This window comes from Phyllopteryx taeniolatus, chromosome 1 (assembly GCF_024500385.1).
Source record: "Phyllopteryx taeniolatus isolate TA_2022b chromosome 1, UOR_Ptae_1.2, whole genome shotgun sequence".
Lineage (NCBI taxonomy): Eukaryota > Metazoa > Chordata > Actinopteri > Syngnathiformes > Syngnathidae > Phyllopteryx > Phyllopteryx taeniolatus.
Window position 1 is genome coordinate 38401728 of NC_084502.1, and position 17326 is coordinate 38419053.

General features: G+C 42.3%; 1 protein-coding gene across 1 annotated transcript; it reads left to right on the forward strand.

Moving 5' to 3' along the window:
* The first annotated feature begins 931 nt into the window (after positions 1-931).
* On the forward strand, positions 932-7933 carry LOC133487525 (protein Wnt-7a). Its single transcript, XM_061794229.1, has 4 exons — positions 932-1241; positions 1676-1902; positions 4721-4992; positions 6598-7933. Exons 1-4 carry the CDS (start codon positions 1171-1173, stop codon positions 7078-7080), a joined length of 1053 nt encoding a protein of 350 aa, XP_061650213.1. The 5' UTR covers positions 932-1170; the 3' UTR covers positions 7081-7933.
* Positions 7934-17326: the final 9393 nt, after the last annotated feature.

Genomic DNA, 17326 nt, shown 5'->3' on the forward strand with positions numbered 1-17326 from the left:
ATCTGGTTTAAGTTTGACATACAGTATGTGCTTTGTCAATTGCATACAATAGCCTTTGAAAGGAAAAAGGCAGAAAAATGAGCCAATCATTTTCGAGCGTCGTTGTGACGTAGTCACGCTACTCATTATACATGTACCTGCCCGCTTTGTAGTTGGTACCCACGCACAAATTCGTGTGACACTGGGTCGCGACAGCCAATTGGCTTTGAGAATATTACTGTCTCTCTCTCTCTCTCTCTCTCTCTCTCTCTCTCTCTCAGTCTCTCAATCTCTCACTCTCTCTCTCACATGCTCAATTAAGAAATACGGCCAGATATAATCTACTACCAATCAGAGCAAATCTGCTTTCCATATTCAATTTAAGGAGAACAGTGATCCAATCAGAGCAAAGTATATTTACATATTGACTATTAATGAGAAACCCAGCCCTTCATCTGCCTGGCGTTTAGGATCAACTAGGATAGCATGAAAAAGGGCATCCTGGGCATTTCCAAGCCCAATTATCTTCAAATCAGATAAAAGAACATCACTGAATAAAATAAAATTAATTAAAACAAACAATCGGTGTGGCATGGGACCTTGAAGGTGGAACCACTGCTATCATATAGTCTCTACACTGTTTGCAATTTTAACAACTTTCAAACGTGTTGTTATCACGCCCGGGAAAATGAATCCAACACCTGAACGTCCTGTTTTTCAGGGAGAGGGAGAGGGAGAGGGAGAGGGAGAGGGAGAGGGAGAGGGAGAGGGAGAGGGAGAGAGAGAAAGAAAGAGAGAGAGAGAGAGAGAGAGAGAGAGAGAGAGAGAGAGAGAAAGAGAGAGAGAAAGAGGATTCTTCCGTGGGGCCCCAAGCCTCCCGCCGGGGCCACGCCCACAGGGATGAGCGCGATATAAAGCCGAGACGTGCTTGGAGTACAAGAATTGTGAGCAATCGACCTCCCGAGGCTTACCTGTGGTGACATCATCATCGCGATGACAACAGGGCCCGGCGACAAGGGGGCCACCTAAAGGGATTTTGGCTGGACTCGGCAATTTAAGCGCGTGCTTTGGATAGTTCCCCCGCTTGCGGACTTCCCTGTGGAGTTACCTGTGCTGCTGTGATCGATCGGACACTTAGCGAACCGAGTTCCTCCTCAGCCCCAGCAGTCATTGCATGACAGTGAGGCCGCGATGAGTCGGAGAACTCGACGCTGGATTTTAAGAGTTTTACTTTGTCTGGGAATCGTTTACCTGAAAATCGGGTGAGCTACGCTTGTTTTGATACGCGCCACGTTGCTGAGTGTTTTTTTAAAAATTATTTTATTTTATTTTTTGCGCTCTGAAAAGCACGACTTTGTGCCGTTAATTTGCAATTAACTCCAAGCAGGACGTATTTACACATGCGAAGAGGTAACGACGTTCCCTTCACCTGTAAAGGTCGACGAGCAACATCCTACATCGCAGTACCGGTATTTGAAATGTGAAACGATTGCTTTTAACGGCAGGCACGCGCTTCATGAATTTGTTTCTCGTTTTGTGAATTCATGTGTTAATTACGGGACCTTTTGAAGTCGCAATGCACCTGCCGCTTAACTTTCTTCAAGGGAAAAACTCAGTCCAATCCACACACACACACACACACACATATATATATATATATATATATATATATTATTTTTTTTGTTTCCCTCCACAGGGGCTTCTCGTCGGTGGTGGCCCTCGGAGCGAGTATAATCTGTAACAAAATCCCCGGTTTGGCACCCAGACAGCGGATTATTTGCCAGAGTCGCCCCGATGCCATCATCGTCATCGGAGAGGGCGCGCAAATGGGCATCAACGAGTGTCAGTTCCAGTTCAAAAACGGACGCTGGAACTGCTCGGCCCTGGGCGAGAGGACCGTCTTCGGAAAAGAGTTGAAAGTGGGTATGTTGCTATCTGTTCATGTTTGTTAACATTTAGAAAATACAGTCCAGTTCCTCGGTGCGCATTTGTGCGCGACTTGCGTAAAACTCATATTCCGTGTATTTGCACGCATTGCAGTACCGAATTGAGCTGAATAATAATAATAATAATAATAATAAAAAGTTGTAGTTATAACATCGTCAATCAAAGTTAACCAGTTGAAGCAAACACCCCCAAAATGTAATGTAATCTAGTAACGGCTGCACTTGATAACTGCAACCAAAATTTAGAAACATTTATGACGCTATACTGCAAAAGTGCAAATACTACTACTACTAATAATAATCATATTTTCTTCATTGTGAAAATAGTATGAACCATAACATTTCCATTTTAAGGCACAAAACACTTCCTCAGATGGCAAGTTAATGTTATTTGGACAACAGTATCTTTTTGGAATTGTCAGCTAAGTTTTCTTTTTAATTTTTTTTTTTTTTTTTTTTTTTTTTTTTTTTTTACCAAGCACGTACAAAAGACATCTAGAGCCAACGCTGTAACAAAGCTCTTGTGAATAGTCGCAGCCTTTCTTTTCATCCCGCGCTGTCTCATGAGACACAGTTTCACTGGTCTTTATCCCGTCTGCTGATGGGTGCTGCAGCTCCCACTAAGGGATGTAGATCTTACCACGGGTATAAGTTTCAGTGAGGAAAGTACTATATTGGAGAAACTAGTCGGCTCCAATGGAGATGAATGTGCGTGACACAAATTGGATCATTGGTGTTGACTTTTTATAAGTATGGTAGGGGAGACAGCAAAACCAGGTAAACTTATAGTGACTGATTTATTGTAGCGTGAGATCCCTACAGTTATAGGTGGTAATAGAAATGTAATTTAAAACAAAATATTTCAGGTAAAGCAGCCCATTGAGTGCTAGTGAAATAAAACAAATACTCCAAATTGATTTTAACACAATGCTAAGTAGCTTGCACCAGCTGTGTGACGCCATCTTGCCTGCTGCTGGGGGAAAGAAAAGCTAATCCTGGTCATGCTGTCAGCGGCGTTTGACAAGCTGTCCTTTTATGAATGAGTTGTTTTGGCCCGTCAAGAGTGTCGGTGTGCAATTGAAAGCCTGCACCACATCCTTCGGCTTGGACAGCCATAGCAAATAGATTGGCTTCACGGATCAGAGCAGCCTAGAAGCCAAGTGGTTGGAAATGGATGCCATTGTTGGTGCAAAGCTGAGCAGGGCTGTGTGGCTCGCAATTGTTCTTTTAAGGAGTGTGGGTCGTGCAAGGTGCATCGCTTTGCTTCGACTGAACAATCCCCTGATTGAGGAGATCCTGAAATAGAACGAAAACAAAATAATTTCACGGCTTATTTCAGTTTACCTTTCTAATGGTATATGAATATCTTCCATCACTCAGTACAATCTTATGACGTGCTTCTATACGGTCTCTTTAGGAGGACGCATGCACAAGAATTACAGAGAAGAACCGTGCTGCATTCAGATGTGACTGAGTGCACCGACACACCTTGTTTTTTGGCCCGGGGCCCATTTAGTCTGTAAAAACGTCAACATAATTTATGCCCCGATATGAGTTTCCCCCCCTCCCCCTTTCTATCTTTCTTTCAAAGATAGAAAGGTGGCACACAGCCAAGATGCGGCAGCTGTATGTGGTGGTCCTGGGGAACTTGGTGGCAGGAAGACACAAAGAAAGTAATGATGTGAACAAACAGCAATAAAAGCAGTTTATTTATACACAGATATGGTTGGATATAATCAGCTGGTCCCTGTTTGCGGGATAATGAAGAGAAGAATTTCAGACATGAAAATTCCCATTGAGACATTTTTCAAATAAGGCTCTTTGCATCATTTCATATTTCACCCAAGAACTATTTGTCACACTCTGTCAGATTAACCTTTAGTTAATTGTCAATATTTCCGCATGTGTAAATGATTTGTTCACTAGACTTGGTGGAGATAAGGCCAGGATGGAGATGTTCATTTCTTATGAGTTTGCACAGAATGTGCCATTTCTGAATGGATCAATAGCTGTTCCCTTCCTGACAGCCCTCTTATTCATGCTGCTTTGTTGACTAAGCTGCCAGCAGCCATTTTGGTTCATGGGCAGGACAGTTTCCAGGTCAGATTTCAAAACACTGTAGCCCTTCAGTAATATGTCACTGAGACGATGATGTCAACCCACATACTGTTAATTGATAATCCTGTATCCCAAAAAAACGTAGTGATTTGACACTGAAGAGAAGGTGTAATAATATTAAAATAATTAGAATAGTTGCTGTTTCCTTGTCATCTGCCTTAGTGGTCCATTCGGTGGTACAAACCTTGATGCGCACTAAGATATTTATTTCAAGATATGATGTTATAACAATTTATGTTGTTATGTTCATCTGAATTGAATCTATTTGATAAAATCATAAAATACAACACAAACAAACAACTCAACTCAACAAAACCTAGTTTAGTTGAGCATTGGCTTGAATTCTCCATTTCTGACCATGCTTTTGTCTCTTCCATTTCCTTCATCTTAAAGTTGATTGGACATTTAAAACATATTGTCCAAAACTTCAACTACAGTATATGAAAAAAACACTAATATGCATTACAAAGACTTGAGTGCTCTGTGGGGAGTGTCTATCCAATTTAAACCAAGTCACAAGGTATCTTTTTCTCAAGCTGTTTATCAAGTAAATGTTGTATTTACCCCAGATACTCCAGTAAATTACACTTCAGAGCTTTAAGGAGTGCCCAGAAGAAAAATCAACCAAAAACAAACGTATTCCTTACTCTGATACATTTTATTGTGTGCTTTTCAAGGAAGTAAAGAAGCGGCCTTTACGTACGCCATCATTGCAGCCGGGGTGGCGCACGCCATCACCGCCGCCTGCACGCAGGGTAATCTGAGTGACTGCAGCTGTGACAAAGAGAAGCAGGGTTTCTACAGCAGGGACCAAGGATGGAAGTGGGGAGGCTGCTCTGCAGACATCAGCTACGGCCTCGGCTTTTCCAAAGTGTTTATTGATGCCCGGGAGGTCAAACAGAATGCACGGACGCTCATGAACCTCCATAATAATGAGGTGGGACGCAAGGTAAGCTTCGCCCATCTCCCAAGCCATTGCTTTTTTTTCGGGAGGGGGCTGGGGGGTCCTGATAACTGCAGTGACCTGGAAGCCTCTGCCAAGTAGCAGCGGAGGTGAGCTTTGCCAAGGAACTGCTCAGCTCCAACAAGCCGGGGAAAGAAGGTGGCTTTTAGGGAAAAGAACTGTCAAAGTGGGTAGGATTGATTACAACCCAGATGACTGCACACAAAACACTCTGGCACTGTACAAAAAGACATTATGCCTGTCCCTGGTGTGCTTCGCCAGTCGAGCATTATACAATTACCTTTATTTCAAATGTCCCTCTAATATGATAAATCAGTAGCTTTGTGCTTGTATGTGCACTACAGGACTGCAGTGATGAGTGGTATTCAATGGACTCTTTCAATTCACTTTCAGTTATTGGGTGTAATTTGATTCATTGCCATTGGTTCATTCTTATTCGAAGACGTGACTAAAATAATGCTACACTCACATTTCCCGCAAGAAACAAACAGAATTTGCAGCAAGGAGCACCAAGACAGACATCAATTGTGCCACAGGATACAAAGAGGACAAACATACCGTTCTCCTGCTCTTTTCAGCAGCCCGGCGCAGGGTGACAATGAGAGTCCATTCCGTCTAAGAGGTTAAAGACCAAGTGGAGCGACGTGCCAAGCACCCAAAGAGGACCTGGTGAAGAATAAAAAGTAGCTTTGGCCAAGTTAACTCATATCCCTCTTCCTTTCCCTGTGCCAGAAAAGCCTGATTCACACAACCGACACGTCCGTCGCATTGCTGCCTGAAAGGCCTCGCACACAATCGCCCTGACCGGATCATTTTCTATGTGCACGTCAGGGCCGTGAATCCAAATTGGCTTTTCTGGACAGCAAATTTGTCTTCCTGCAAACGTTGAGCAGTGTTTTTTGTTCTTTTTGCTAATAAAGGGGCTCTCTGTTTTGATAGCAATCCCCCCTCCCTTATTTATGCTAATCAAACACAGTGACGCTGAGCAGGAGCTCCCCTGGTCCAATCATCCACACAAAGGCTGTCACAAGTGTTGGTCACACAACAACTGATGGATTAGGGCCGTTGAAGCCAGCAACTTTATGAAGTAATTTGGGTTTTACTGGCAGGGAACACTTGGACACAAACAACTTTGAGATACCATATCAAACATCAACCTCCCAACATTACACGAGGAAACTCACATTTCACCTTGTTAGGAAAATTCCTGTTCCAGCCAATAGCGCGCCTCATTGTCATCAGGCTGGGTTTTAGCAGTAATCTCAGTCACTCTACGCCTTGAATGCTCACTCTTGACATTTGTGTGTTGTGTGGTGACTACACACACAGGGGCTGACATCTGATACTTTATTTTGGCTTCTGTGTGTACGCTATAATGCAGCAATGTGATGTGCTTCCATTTAATCCCCAACTGCAGGGTGATCGCTTGTCATGTTGTCATTGAGTTGCGCATTACAGACATTCCATAATCCTGTTTGAAAATGATTATCAACCCGATTTTTTGGGGTGCTTTTTTGGCCCCTACGACTGACTATCTGAGTTTTTTTCTGGGAGTAAGGCTAAGTTGCTAAGCAGTTTTTGTGTTTCTAGGTCCTGGAGAAGAACATGCGACTGGAATGCAAGTGTCATGGAGTGTCGGGCTCCTGCACCACCAAAACCTGCTGGACTACACTTCCCAAGTTCCGCGAGCTCGGCTACATTCTCAAGGAGAAATATGCCCATGCAGTGCACGTGGAGCCGGTCAAAGCCAGCCGCAACAAGCGCCCCAAATTCCTGAAGATCAAGAAGCCATATTCTTACCGGAAGCCCATGGATACAGACTTGGTGTACATAGACAAGTCACCTAACTATTGCGAGGCAGACACGTTGACGGGCAGCCTGGGGACACAAGGGCGGGTGTGCAACAAGACTATGATGCAGCACATCAGCGGCTGCGACTTGATGTGCTGCGGCCGCGGCTACAACACGCACCAGTACTCCAGAGTGTGGCAGTGCAACTGCAAGTTCTTGTGGTGCTGCTACGTGAAGTGCAACACGTGCAGTGAGAGGACAGAGGTGTACACATGCAAATGAGAATATTTATTGGATGGTGCTAGCGTGAATGTGGTAATGAATGTGTGTGTCTTTTTTTTCTTTTTTTTTTTTTTTAAAACGGACAAATTGGATCCTTTTGCTGCACGAGGAGCTGCTACTTGGCTGTGGGCATTCGGTTAGTTGCGATGCAGAGTGACAAAAGACTGTCACGGGAAAAACTGTACATTGCGTGCACATATCGCGTGCAACTGGAGCACAAAGACTTGAAGCTACACGGACACGTAGTGGCGACAAGAAATGGAATATGTGATGGCTGAGCCGTGCACACTGCTGTCTTTCACACATGGAATGACTCAGCCATGTGGAATATTTAACATACTGTGTTTTATAGAATGGAGATAATTAATAATTAATTTATTGGATAAGAACTACTGATTTTGTCCGTTATGGGTCAAAAATAACTAAATGTTGGGAGGGCTTAGTTTTTTAAAGGGATCAGAAACTGTTAACACACTGGATTTGAATCCACCTGGAATCAGTCAGTCATATTAACTTGTGACCCACTTGGGTCTTCCCTCTGTTTGCTGCTAGTCCTGAGAATCCCATTTGTTTTAGTTCGGAGCTTCAAAAACATGGGCACATTTTCCACTTTTGGTAAATATTGGTTCATAGAGTATATTTTGTAAGAGCCTATTTTTGTATGGATGTCTTATTTATATCTGCTGCATAATATTCAACATTAAGCTCGGACACCTGTCTGTAAAAAGCTGTAAGTTTGCCCGTGTTGTCACTGCCATGGTTGTGTAGTCTGAGTTATAGAAGCTGTTTCTGTGTGTCTGTTGTTTACTGCATTTCATGACTACTACTGATGGAATACAGGAACAGAATAACACCAACGATGCATGAGTTCATTTTTGTTTCCTCTGACATCCAGTTTCACAGTGATATGGTTTACCTGAAAAGCAATGTAATAATCTTACCATAAAATGTTAGCTTCAGGCACTAATCTCTCTGTCATTACCATTTCCTATTTAATGGTCTATAATATTGGTGGACTAGCCTGGGCAGTCTCATATTGTGTTATAGCATCAGTATGAGTTGTGTGCAGTGCTTGTATAAACTACGGAGCACCATATAATCACTGTTTTACCCCCTCAACTTCTTTATCAAGAGTAAAAAATAATAATAATCTGCACCCGACTTTAAGTGTAGCAGCAGTGACCATCTGCAAAATTCTACTACTTCAACTTTAATTTAAAAGGAAAATACTAATTACTCATTTAAAAAAGCGATCAATTGAAAATGTATTAACCACTAGTTTAACTTTCAGATTAACACAGAAGTTAATTATTAATCCTCCTAGGTCACTCAAATATCACCATGATGATAAATCATCGTATCCCGCTCTGTCTATGTGTACAATGCTGACCGCAGAAAGAGATGTCCTGTGAGATGGGAAAGTTATTTAGGCTTAATTGAGGGTCCATCCTGCAGACTGGGAAGTGCTTGAATGTATTGGAGGAGAAGAAGCGTTTGTGCTCTAATAGCAGGGTACCAGTGTAATTGATGAGACTAGTTGGGCCGACTGTCACGGTGATGGCTTGCTCAGTCGGGGGAGTGGGAGCTGTCAGGTGATAGATGACTAGCACATCTGCTTCATTCACTTCTGGGAGACTCGTTGCTACAACAACCTCAGCGGTGCTCAGAAAATGCGGGGCAGTCTCCAAGAGAGGCCGGCCGACGCGTCAGGGAAATGTTAACGATGCCGGAGCCCACGGTCATTACAGATTCCACTCTCATCGGCATGGGAGTGAAACAGAGACAGACTTAAGGTGCTGATAGAAAACCTGCTCCCGGTCATCTTCTAGGACAGATAAATGGAACATGTAAAGGTTTCACCTTTGCTGCATTTCTTAGCAATTTCCTGAGGTTAATTTACAGTATTTTAGCCATATCATGTGTCATTGTCAGTGCTAATCCCCCCCGGAGAAAGAAACATGGCAACAATAACTGAGGCTTGTCACTTTTGACAAAAGCCTTTCATGATATTCACACAAAAGGCTCATGTAAGATTAGGAAAAAGCACAGGTTAAACCTAAAGTAAGGTTTTGCGTGCATCATATTACCCCATGAACACATACATAGACGGGTCTTTTGTATGCCTTCACTGTTGCTTGCAGGGTTGCGCAACGGTGTCATATAATACGTCAAAATAACAGCTTCAAACATGATTTTACACTGGATTCCGAGGTTCCTCAAATTTAGATTTAGCTGCAATGTTAAAATCAGTTCAAAGCACTGCTGTCATTTCAAGAACTGTTGTAACTATCCCTAGTTTGGAAATAATTTTACTACAAAACTGGTTTGGTATCTCTCATGTGTTAGCACCAGTGTTAACGCTGACGTTTCATTTCAGAGGTTCTCTTGAAAACTGTGGCAAAAGTGATATCTAGTACCTTTTCAAATGGACTACACTTCAGGCAGATTGTTTAAAGAAACATCCATCCATCCATCCATCCATTTTCTTTACCGCTTCTCCTCACTAGGGTCGCGGCCTGCTGGAGCCTATCCCAACTATCTTCGGGCGGGAGGCGGGGTACACCCTGAACCGGTCGCCAGCCAATCGCAGGGCACATAGAAACAAGCAACCATTCACAGTCTTCAATCAACCTAGCACGCATGTTTTTGGGATGTGGGAGGAAAACAGATTGCCCGGAGAAAACCCACGCAGGCACGGGGTTAACATGCAAACTCCACACAGGCGGGGCCGGGATTTGAACCCCGGTCCCCAGAAATGTGAGGCAGATGTGCTAACCAGTCACCCACCGTGCCAGCTTTAAAGGAACAGTTTGCTGTAATTATACATTCTAATAAATTATTTTGTATAGGTAACCCTCAAGTTGTGTTGGCACTAGCTCCAGCGCGATTGTTTCTTTTCAGAGTTGTATGGAGTGCTGTTCAAAATTATTGCCGAAAGTGCTAACCAGTATCTGACTAACTACACTTGAGTTAGCATGTCAACAAATGCAGTATTTTTTCCATATTAATAATAGGATCTCGCTGTTTAGATTATCTTGAATGTGGTTTTCTGAAGTAAAATTCTTCTAATCCTTAATAATCCAAATGGGTTCCCCTGTCAAACCTTCTCTGGTAATCCTGAAATAGTCTGCCATAAAAATAAATAAAAAAAGACTCTGGTTAGCTACCATTGATCCACCAGCTATGTATTCCAGCTGCACAAAACAGAAACCACACAAAGGCCGCAGTGGCTTGATCCCCACAAAATAACACCTCCTTTGATACTAGATGCCCTGCGCTATAACTGACATGCTAATTATACTGTGAACACTGTTTTTCCCAAAACAGGATTGGGTCCAGGCCAAGATGCTCAGGGGTGTAATATGCATGTTGCTGTGTTGCTTTGGTTGTGTTCCCCTTTGGAGCTGTGTTTGTCACAACACGCTCACTTTTGGAAGTGGTCTAGCTCCAAACTCCTGCTGGTGGTTAACATCAGAGCTGCTAGATATTAAAACACAAACTGAAGCTGCCCTGACATCATAAGGATGCATCTTTGATCTGATTCAATTAACTGCTCATGTGTGAACATCCGCCGCCGCGTCAATCAAACAAGCGAAGGGCATAAAAGACAATAATTTGATGGAGGTAGAGAAACTCTGTGCTTCCATTTCTCTCTTCACTTCGCTCTCTCTGGCCATAAATCTTGTGACACATGATTATGTCAGTCATACTTTTGTCTTGCCTCTGGTTGAGACATGCACAAGCACCTGAGCACGGCACAGTAAATTGCAGAGCACAAAGTTGTCTTTATGTGATTCCAGAGATACTGTGAGGAGCTGCAGGAGCTCATTCATGCACTCTCTTAACAGCACGGTGTTTGAGGCTCGGAGATGGGAACCAGAGATAGTAGACAATCTGCACGCCCAACAAGAGAGATGCACAAGGCCTTGCCAGGTCTATCTGACTTCCCATGCTCTATCTGATTTTTGCATGTAAACACAGTGGTCAAATAGCTTCAAGGTATTGTCAGTGGCATTAAGGCACCGACAAAAAGCTCCGTGGGGGATTGTGTAGGAGCTTTTCATAATGATATGAAGCAACATACCAGCCCTCTTGTGCAGCCTTTGAAAGCTCTGAAAACAAGTGTAACTGTGTGTTTGAGAAATGAGATGAGAACTTGGACTGTGGTAAATGTCCCATTTGATGGTGTACCTTCAATTGATGATATGTTATACTGTTCCCTTCTATTTGTTAAATAAGCAGGGTTAAGTAAGGAGGACCCTCATACCTGCACCCCCCGCCCCCAAAGGACGTCACCTGAGCTAAGCTTACAGTAATCCTCCAATGTCTCCGGCGTCACGACACGGGATGTTTGGAATAAAAACACCAAACTCACTACAACCTCTGCAGATGCTTAGGCAACATCACTGATCGTCATCAGGCATCATAGAAGTGAGCCGCCCACATTCCAATTCTAATTACCTTCCAGAGAATTAGCTATACTGTTTATTGTTGCTGCTCAAGATGGCAGCTTTTATCACGAGAGATCCCAAGTAAGTGATCTTTATTCAAAAAATATAATATAGCAGAACTTCTGAGGTCGACCATAATGCATGAGGGAATGCTGGCTGACCTCCAAATTGTTCAAATCCTGAAACATTCCCCCCCCCCCCCCCCCCGACGAAATACTTGAAGTAGAAATACGCTGTTCACTTTCACCATTAAAAAAAAAATTTCAGTAATTTACAGGACAATACAGTGCTTGTACAGTGCAGTCAACAATGGAAAGGTGCACAAACAAGTCGCTGGGAAGTAAACAGTCGACATACATGTAGTTTCCTGATGGTGTCATAGCTTCCAGGTTGCAGTCTTCTGGCTGAGCAGTTCAGAGGGTGTTGCAATGAATTCTCTCCTAGCATCTTACGACCTGTCCGGACATGCTCCAAATGTATCATTGCAGAAACCCATGAAACAATTTGAGCTGGTGTTGCCAGTTTAAGTAACTAAACCATGTGGTCAGAGCTATTATATCATTAATCTTCTGCCTTCTCTCCACTCATGCCTTGCCAAGATGTGGAGACACCCTCACTTTCAACCCAAAGACGTAAAGAGATACCTGAAAGTGCTCCTTTTGATAGATATCCCACAATGCTGGTGACCGAAGTGTTTTGAAGTCAGTGCCACAAACCTTTTCAAGCATGCTATCACCCATTCATTTTCTGACACTGTATTAAGAGGCCACTACACACAGAACATGTGCTCTGTCCAAGCACCTGGGGACATAAAACTGGGGTCCTGTATGTAGATGATGATATGTCGAATGCACTGAAGTTTTATATCTCGGAGTGCCTGTAAATAACACGCCGTGTTGGCTGTAAACAACGATGTCCGACAGGTAATAGCTCAGGTCATCTGAAAAGTAATTTCCAATGAGCATTCTTCACGCTCCGATTTGCTGCCAATGATTAGGTTCTCTTCGGAATTGAAATGAGTGGTCACGTAATGTGCCCTGAATGGCCTCCGAGTCACCGAGGTCATTCGGTGACAGTTGCAGATGAGGCCATGACAGTGCTAGATGATCCTGCAGTTCAGCACCAGGCCAAAGGTTTGTCTGTAGGGCAGGGGCGCACAGCTGGATGCTCTGCTCCGAGGTCAGCTTCAGTGATGGTAATGAGAAAAAGAATAGCACAAAAGGGAAATGGCATAAAGAAAGCAACACATTCAAGAGACGCTCACTTTCACTCTGTCAATAGTGATTTTACAGCGCCTCTATACCTACAGTATGTTGATTTATGGTTATTGTTTGATATATTGCTGTTAAGACAGACAAATGACATTATGGCAGCCATTTATTAGCAAGTGTCTCCTCTTCTCTGTGTTGAATCTAAAGAGAACGCTTCTTGCAAGAAGTTGTTTGATTTTGGCAGCAGCAAAGTGCATTTCTCCTGGCTAGACCAGATGGGCGCCATCTAGGGGCGTTGCACAGGGCCTTAGCTTCTTACACAATAGCGATCTAAGCTGTCATCTTTCCCTAGAGCACTACTGTCTGTCAAGACCATACATCTAAATATCTCAATGCATGGAGCCGCATTCGCTCTTTTAATCGGCACTTGGATAATAAGCCCCGGTTCTTCTATTATGCCTCTAATGTAGCAGTTCACTGTGAAGCCAATGTTAAAGCTGATCATTCAAAACATCCTCTGTGACAATTTAAGAGTTTTTTCCTCATATTGATGTATTACAGGCTGACAATTTGGGAGGTTATCTTCAAATGTTGAAATAGAGCGTAGGGATGGACAATTAATTGCTTTTACCATAATATGACAATATGACGAGTGAATGAGTAGGCTATCCGCCAGTCAAGTAAAGAACTGTAGTTACATATTGCAGTGTTTCCCCAATAACATAGTGGAAATGTGACGTGTGATGAGTGTAAAGTGTGGCCCAAAAGTGCTTTAATTGTGTTTTTTTTTTTAACATAACTTTGGTTTACTAACAGCATGAAATGGACTCGTGTGGCAACTAAAGGTGAATCTCATTTTTATTATTTGCAACATACTTGCTCCTTGTGTGGCCATTATGTGGTGGCGTGAGAAAGACCGTGGTCAAACATCGAGGAATGAGGAGAGTTAAAAGAAAGGCACATGAGATGCACCCCTAATCTGCATGCCACGCATACAAATCTGCAGCGCAAGTCGCACAGTAAATCCCCTGTGACAACCTACGATGTGCAACATTAAGACACATTCTTATAAGGTGAAATAGTTATAATTGATGTCGATTTTAGCAAATTATTACATTCATATGATAAAATGGCTAAATGTTAAAGGACCTATAGCATCCAGATGTTCCGTTTTTCAATAAAAAGCTCACTTTGTACAGTGCCGTGAAAAAGTATTGGCCCCCTCCTCAAATTCTTAGATTTTTGCATAGTTTCCCCACTTTGTTTAAGATCATCAAACAAATGTCAATATAAGACAAATATAACCCAAGTTAACTTAAAATGCTGTTCTTAAATTGTGATTTCATTTTTTTAAGAAAAAAAAAACTATTTGGTTACCTGGCCCTGTGTGAAAAAGTAATGGCCTTCTAAACCTAATAACTGGTTGGCCCATCCTCAGCAGCAACAATTTCAAATCAAGCGTTTTCTATAACTGGCAATCAGTCTTTCACATCTCTGTGGAGATATTTTGGCTCACTCTTCCTTGCAGAATTGTTTGAATTCAGCAAAAATGGAGGGTATTTGAGCATGAACGGCCTTTTTAAGGTCATGGCACTACATTTCAATTCGATTCAAGTCTGGACTTCGACAAGGCCGCTCCAAAACCGTCCTTTTGTTTTCTTAAGCCATTCAGAAGTTGATTGCTGGTGTTTTGGATTGTCATCCTGCTGCAGAACCCAAGTGTGCTTCAGCTTGATGTCACGAACTGATGGCTGAACATTCTTCAGGATTTTCTGTCAAAGAGCAGAATTCATGGTTCCATCAATCACAACAAGTTGTCCAGGTCCTGATGGAGGAAACCAAGACCATCACACTGCCACCACCACCATGTTTGACTGCTGGTATGATGTTCTTTTTCTGAAATGCTGGGTTACATTTACACTTGATGCAATGAGACACACATTTTCCCAAAAGCTAAACTTTCATCTTGTCAGTCCATATAATATTCTCCCAAAAGTATTGGGAATTATTCAGATGTTTTTTTTTTTTTTTTGCAAAGGTAAGACAAGCGATTTATGTTCTTTTTGGTCAGCAATGTTTTTTGCCTTGGAACTCTGCCATGGATGCCATTTTTGCCCAATCTTTCCCTTATTGTTGTGTCATGAAAACTGACCTTAACTGGGAGGCCTGCAGTTCCTTTGTGGCCTCCTGGATGAGTCATTGCTGTTCGCTTGTGGTAATCTTTGTAGGCCGGCCACTCCTAGGAAGGTTCACCCCTGTTCCATAATTTCTCCATTTGAGGTTAAGGGCTCTCCCTATGGTTTACTGGAATCCTAAAGCTTTAGAAATGGCTTTTGTAACTCTTTCCAGACTGATAGATTACTTTATTTCTTGACTGTTCTTGAATTTGTTTGGATCGTGTCATTTTGTTGTAGCTTTTTTATATCTTTTGTCCGACTTGATTTTTGTCAGCCAGGTTCTATTTCTGACTTCTTGACTGAACAGATCTGGAGGTAATCAGGCTTGGGTGTGATCAGTGAAAATTAACACAAAATTGTGATTAGCCACAATTAATTCATGATTTAACAATGGGGGGTAATTACTTTTTCACACAGGGCCAGGTAAATTTGAATAGTTTTTTTCCCCTAATAAATGAAACAGCATTTTGATGAACTGTTCCAAGAATTCCAAACAACAGCCGGAAACTTTCTTCAATACAATAAATTAAAAGCAGCAATAAAAAAAAAAGAATACCAACACTCCAGAGCACCCTCAAACTGCCGGAGTTTGTCAAGCAAATGATTAAGCTTCTCCCGCAAAGGAAAATAACTCTTTCAAAAGTTTATAAATTAATCTAATGTAATACATCAATGCACTTGCCAATCACCAAATGGGAAGAAGACCTCTCCATGTCTGCTGACCGTAGCTACTGGATACAGATTTGTAGCAATACGTTTAGAATGACAAAAAACACAAATCTACAGCTTATACAATATAAAGTGCTCCATAGAACACACTTTACTCAGTCCACTATGCATAAAATGGGCTTCTCTCCATCTAATATATGCGTGCGATGCACCAAAAATTCCCCAGACAACCTATTTTCATGCTATATGGGAATGTACACCAATTCAATGCTTTAGGTCTTCGGTTATACAAAAACTTTCGGATATTTTGAACTGCAGGATTCCACTTTCCCCAAGATTGTGCATACTTGGCGACTTGGGCCTAATTGGCCTCCCTAATAAATATTCACAATCATTACTTGTCGTGTTAGCTATCGCAAAGAAAACAATTCTGTTAAACTAGAAAAACAAACAAGCTATTAACATCAATCAGTGGCTAAATCTCATCATAGAATATATTGCGTTAGAAAAAATATCAGCAGAACGAAAAACTCAATTACACATACACGTAGATAGCTGGTCACGCTATGGGGATTTTCTCATCTTGTCCCTGTGTTTGCTGTTCTGGAATCTGTGGGGGCGGGACCTTTTCCCACATTCAGGGGCAGGTAGTGGATGCTGGCGGAGGTGTGTGGGGGCAGGGGGGTACGGAGTTGGTGCTGCAGGTCTGGGAGGGATGGCCCTCTTCGTCGGTGGTTGTCCGGCCCGATGGGCCCGACCTGCAGGAGCCATGCCTCTTAATCACTCACTTAGCACACACACAACCTCACTATTTTCACTCACTATTTTCTTAAAAAAAAACATCGAAACGTTCAATGTAGGTGACAATTTGCACGGCTTGCTTTCACAGAAAGAGGAAATAGGCAGAGTTTTACAACACATTTCAAACATTTTGAACGTTCAAGAGCATTTATAGATTTTTTCTTTTCACCACTTTAGAATTGGTCAGTACTGAGCAAAATAACCGATGAAGTGGAAACATACATATGGTATCGATTTGTGAAGCAAGCAAAAACAGATTAATATGGGGAAATGGGATCGTCTTCTGCCGCTGACGTCAGTCTGACATCTCAGTTTTCGACCTAATTGTGGACCACCCATAATCTGCTAAAAACCTTCGGAAAACAAGCCTAAAATTACTACTGAGTCTGTTTTGGGGGTATTTTACATCCTTTTTTCAAGTCCAGAGCAGTAAAATATGTGCCAATGTTCGGCCCATTAGAAACGACCTTTAACACTCCTTTTGGATGTTTAAAATAAAATGTTTCAAAACTTGTAATTAATTAGTTTTAATTGTAATTCATATTAAATCGATTTGATATAAAGATACAAAAAGAGAAGAAAATAAAAAATATATATTTCAAGTCTCCTACCAAATCCCAGGGCAGCACAGTGGCCGAGTAGTTACCACGTTTGCCTCACAGTTCTGAGGTTCTAGATTAAAATCCTCGCCTGGCCCCCCAAGTGTACAGCTTTAGAGGTTCTCCCCATGCTTGTGTGTTTTTTTTCCCAGGTACTCCGGCTTCCTCCTCCATTCCAAAAACATGCTTTGCTCCGATGTGAGTGTGAAAGGTTGTTTGTCAATATGTGCCCTGCTATTGGCACGTGACCACTCGCCCGATGTCAGCTTAGTTTAACTCACTTACAACCTTGATGAGGACGAGTACTATAGAAAATGGATGGATGGACAACTAATTGA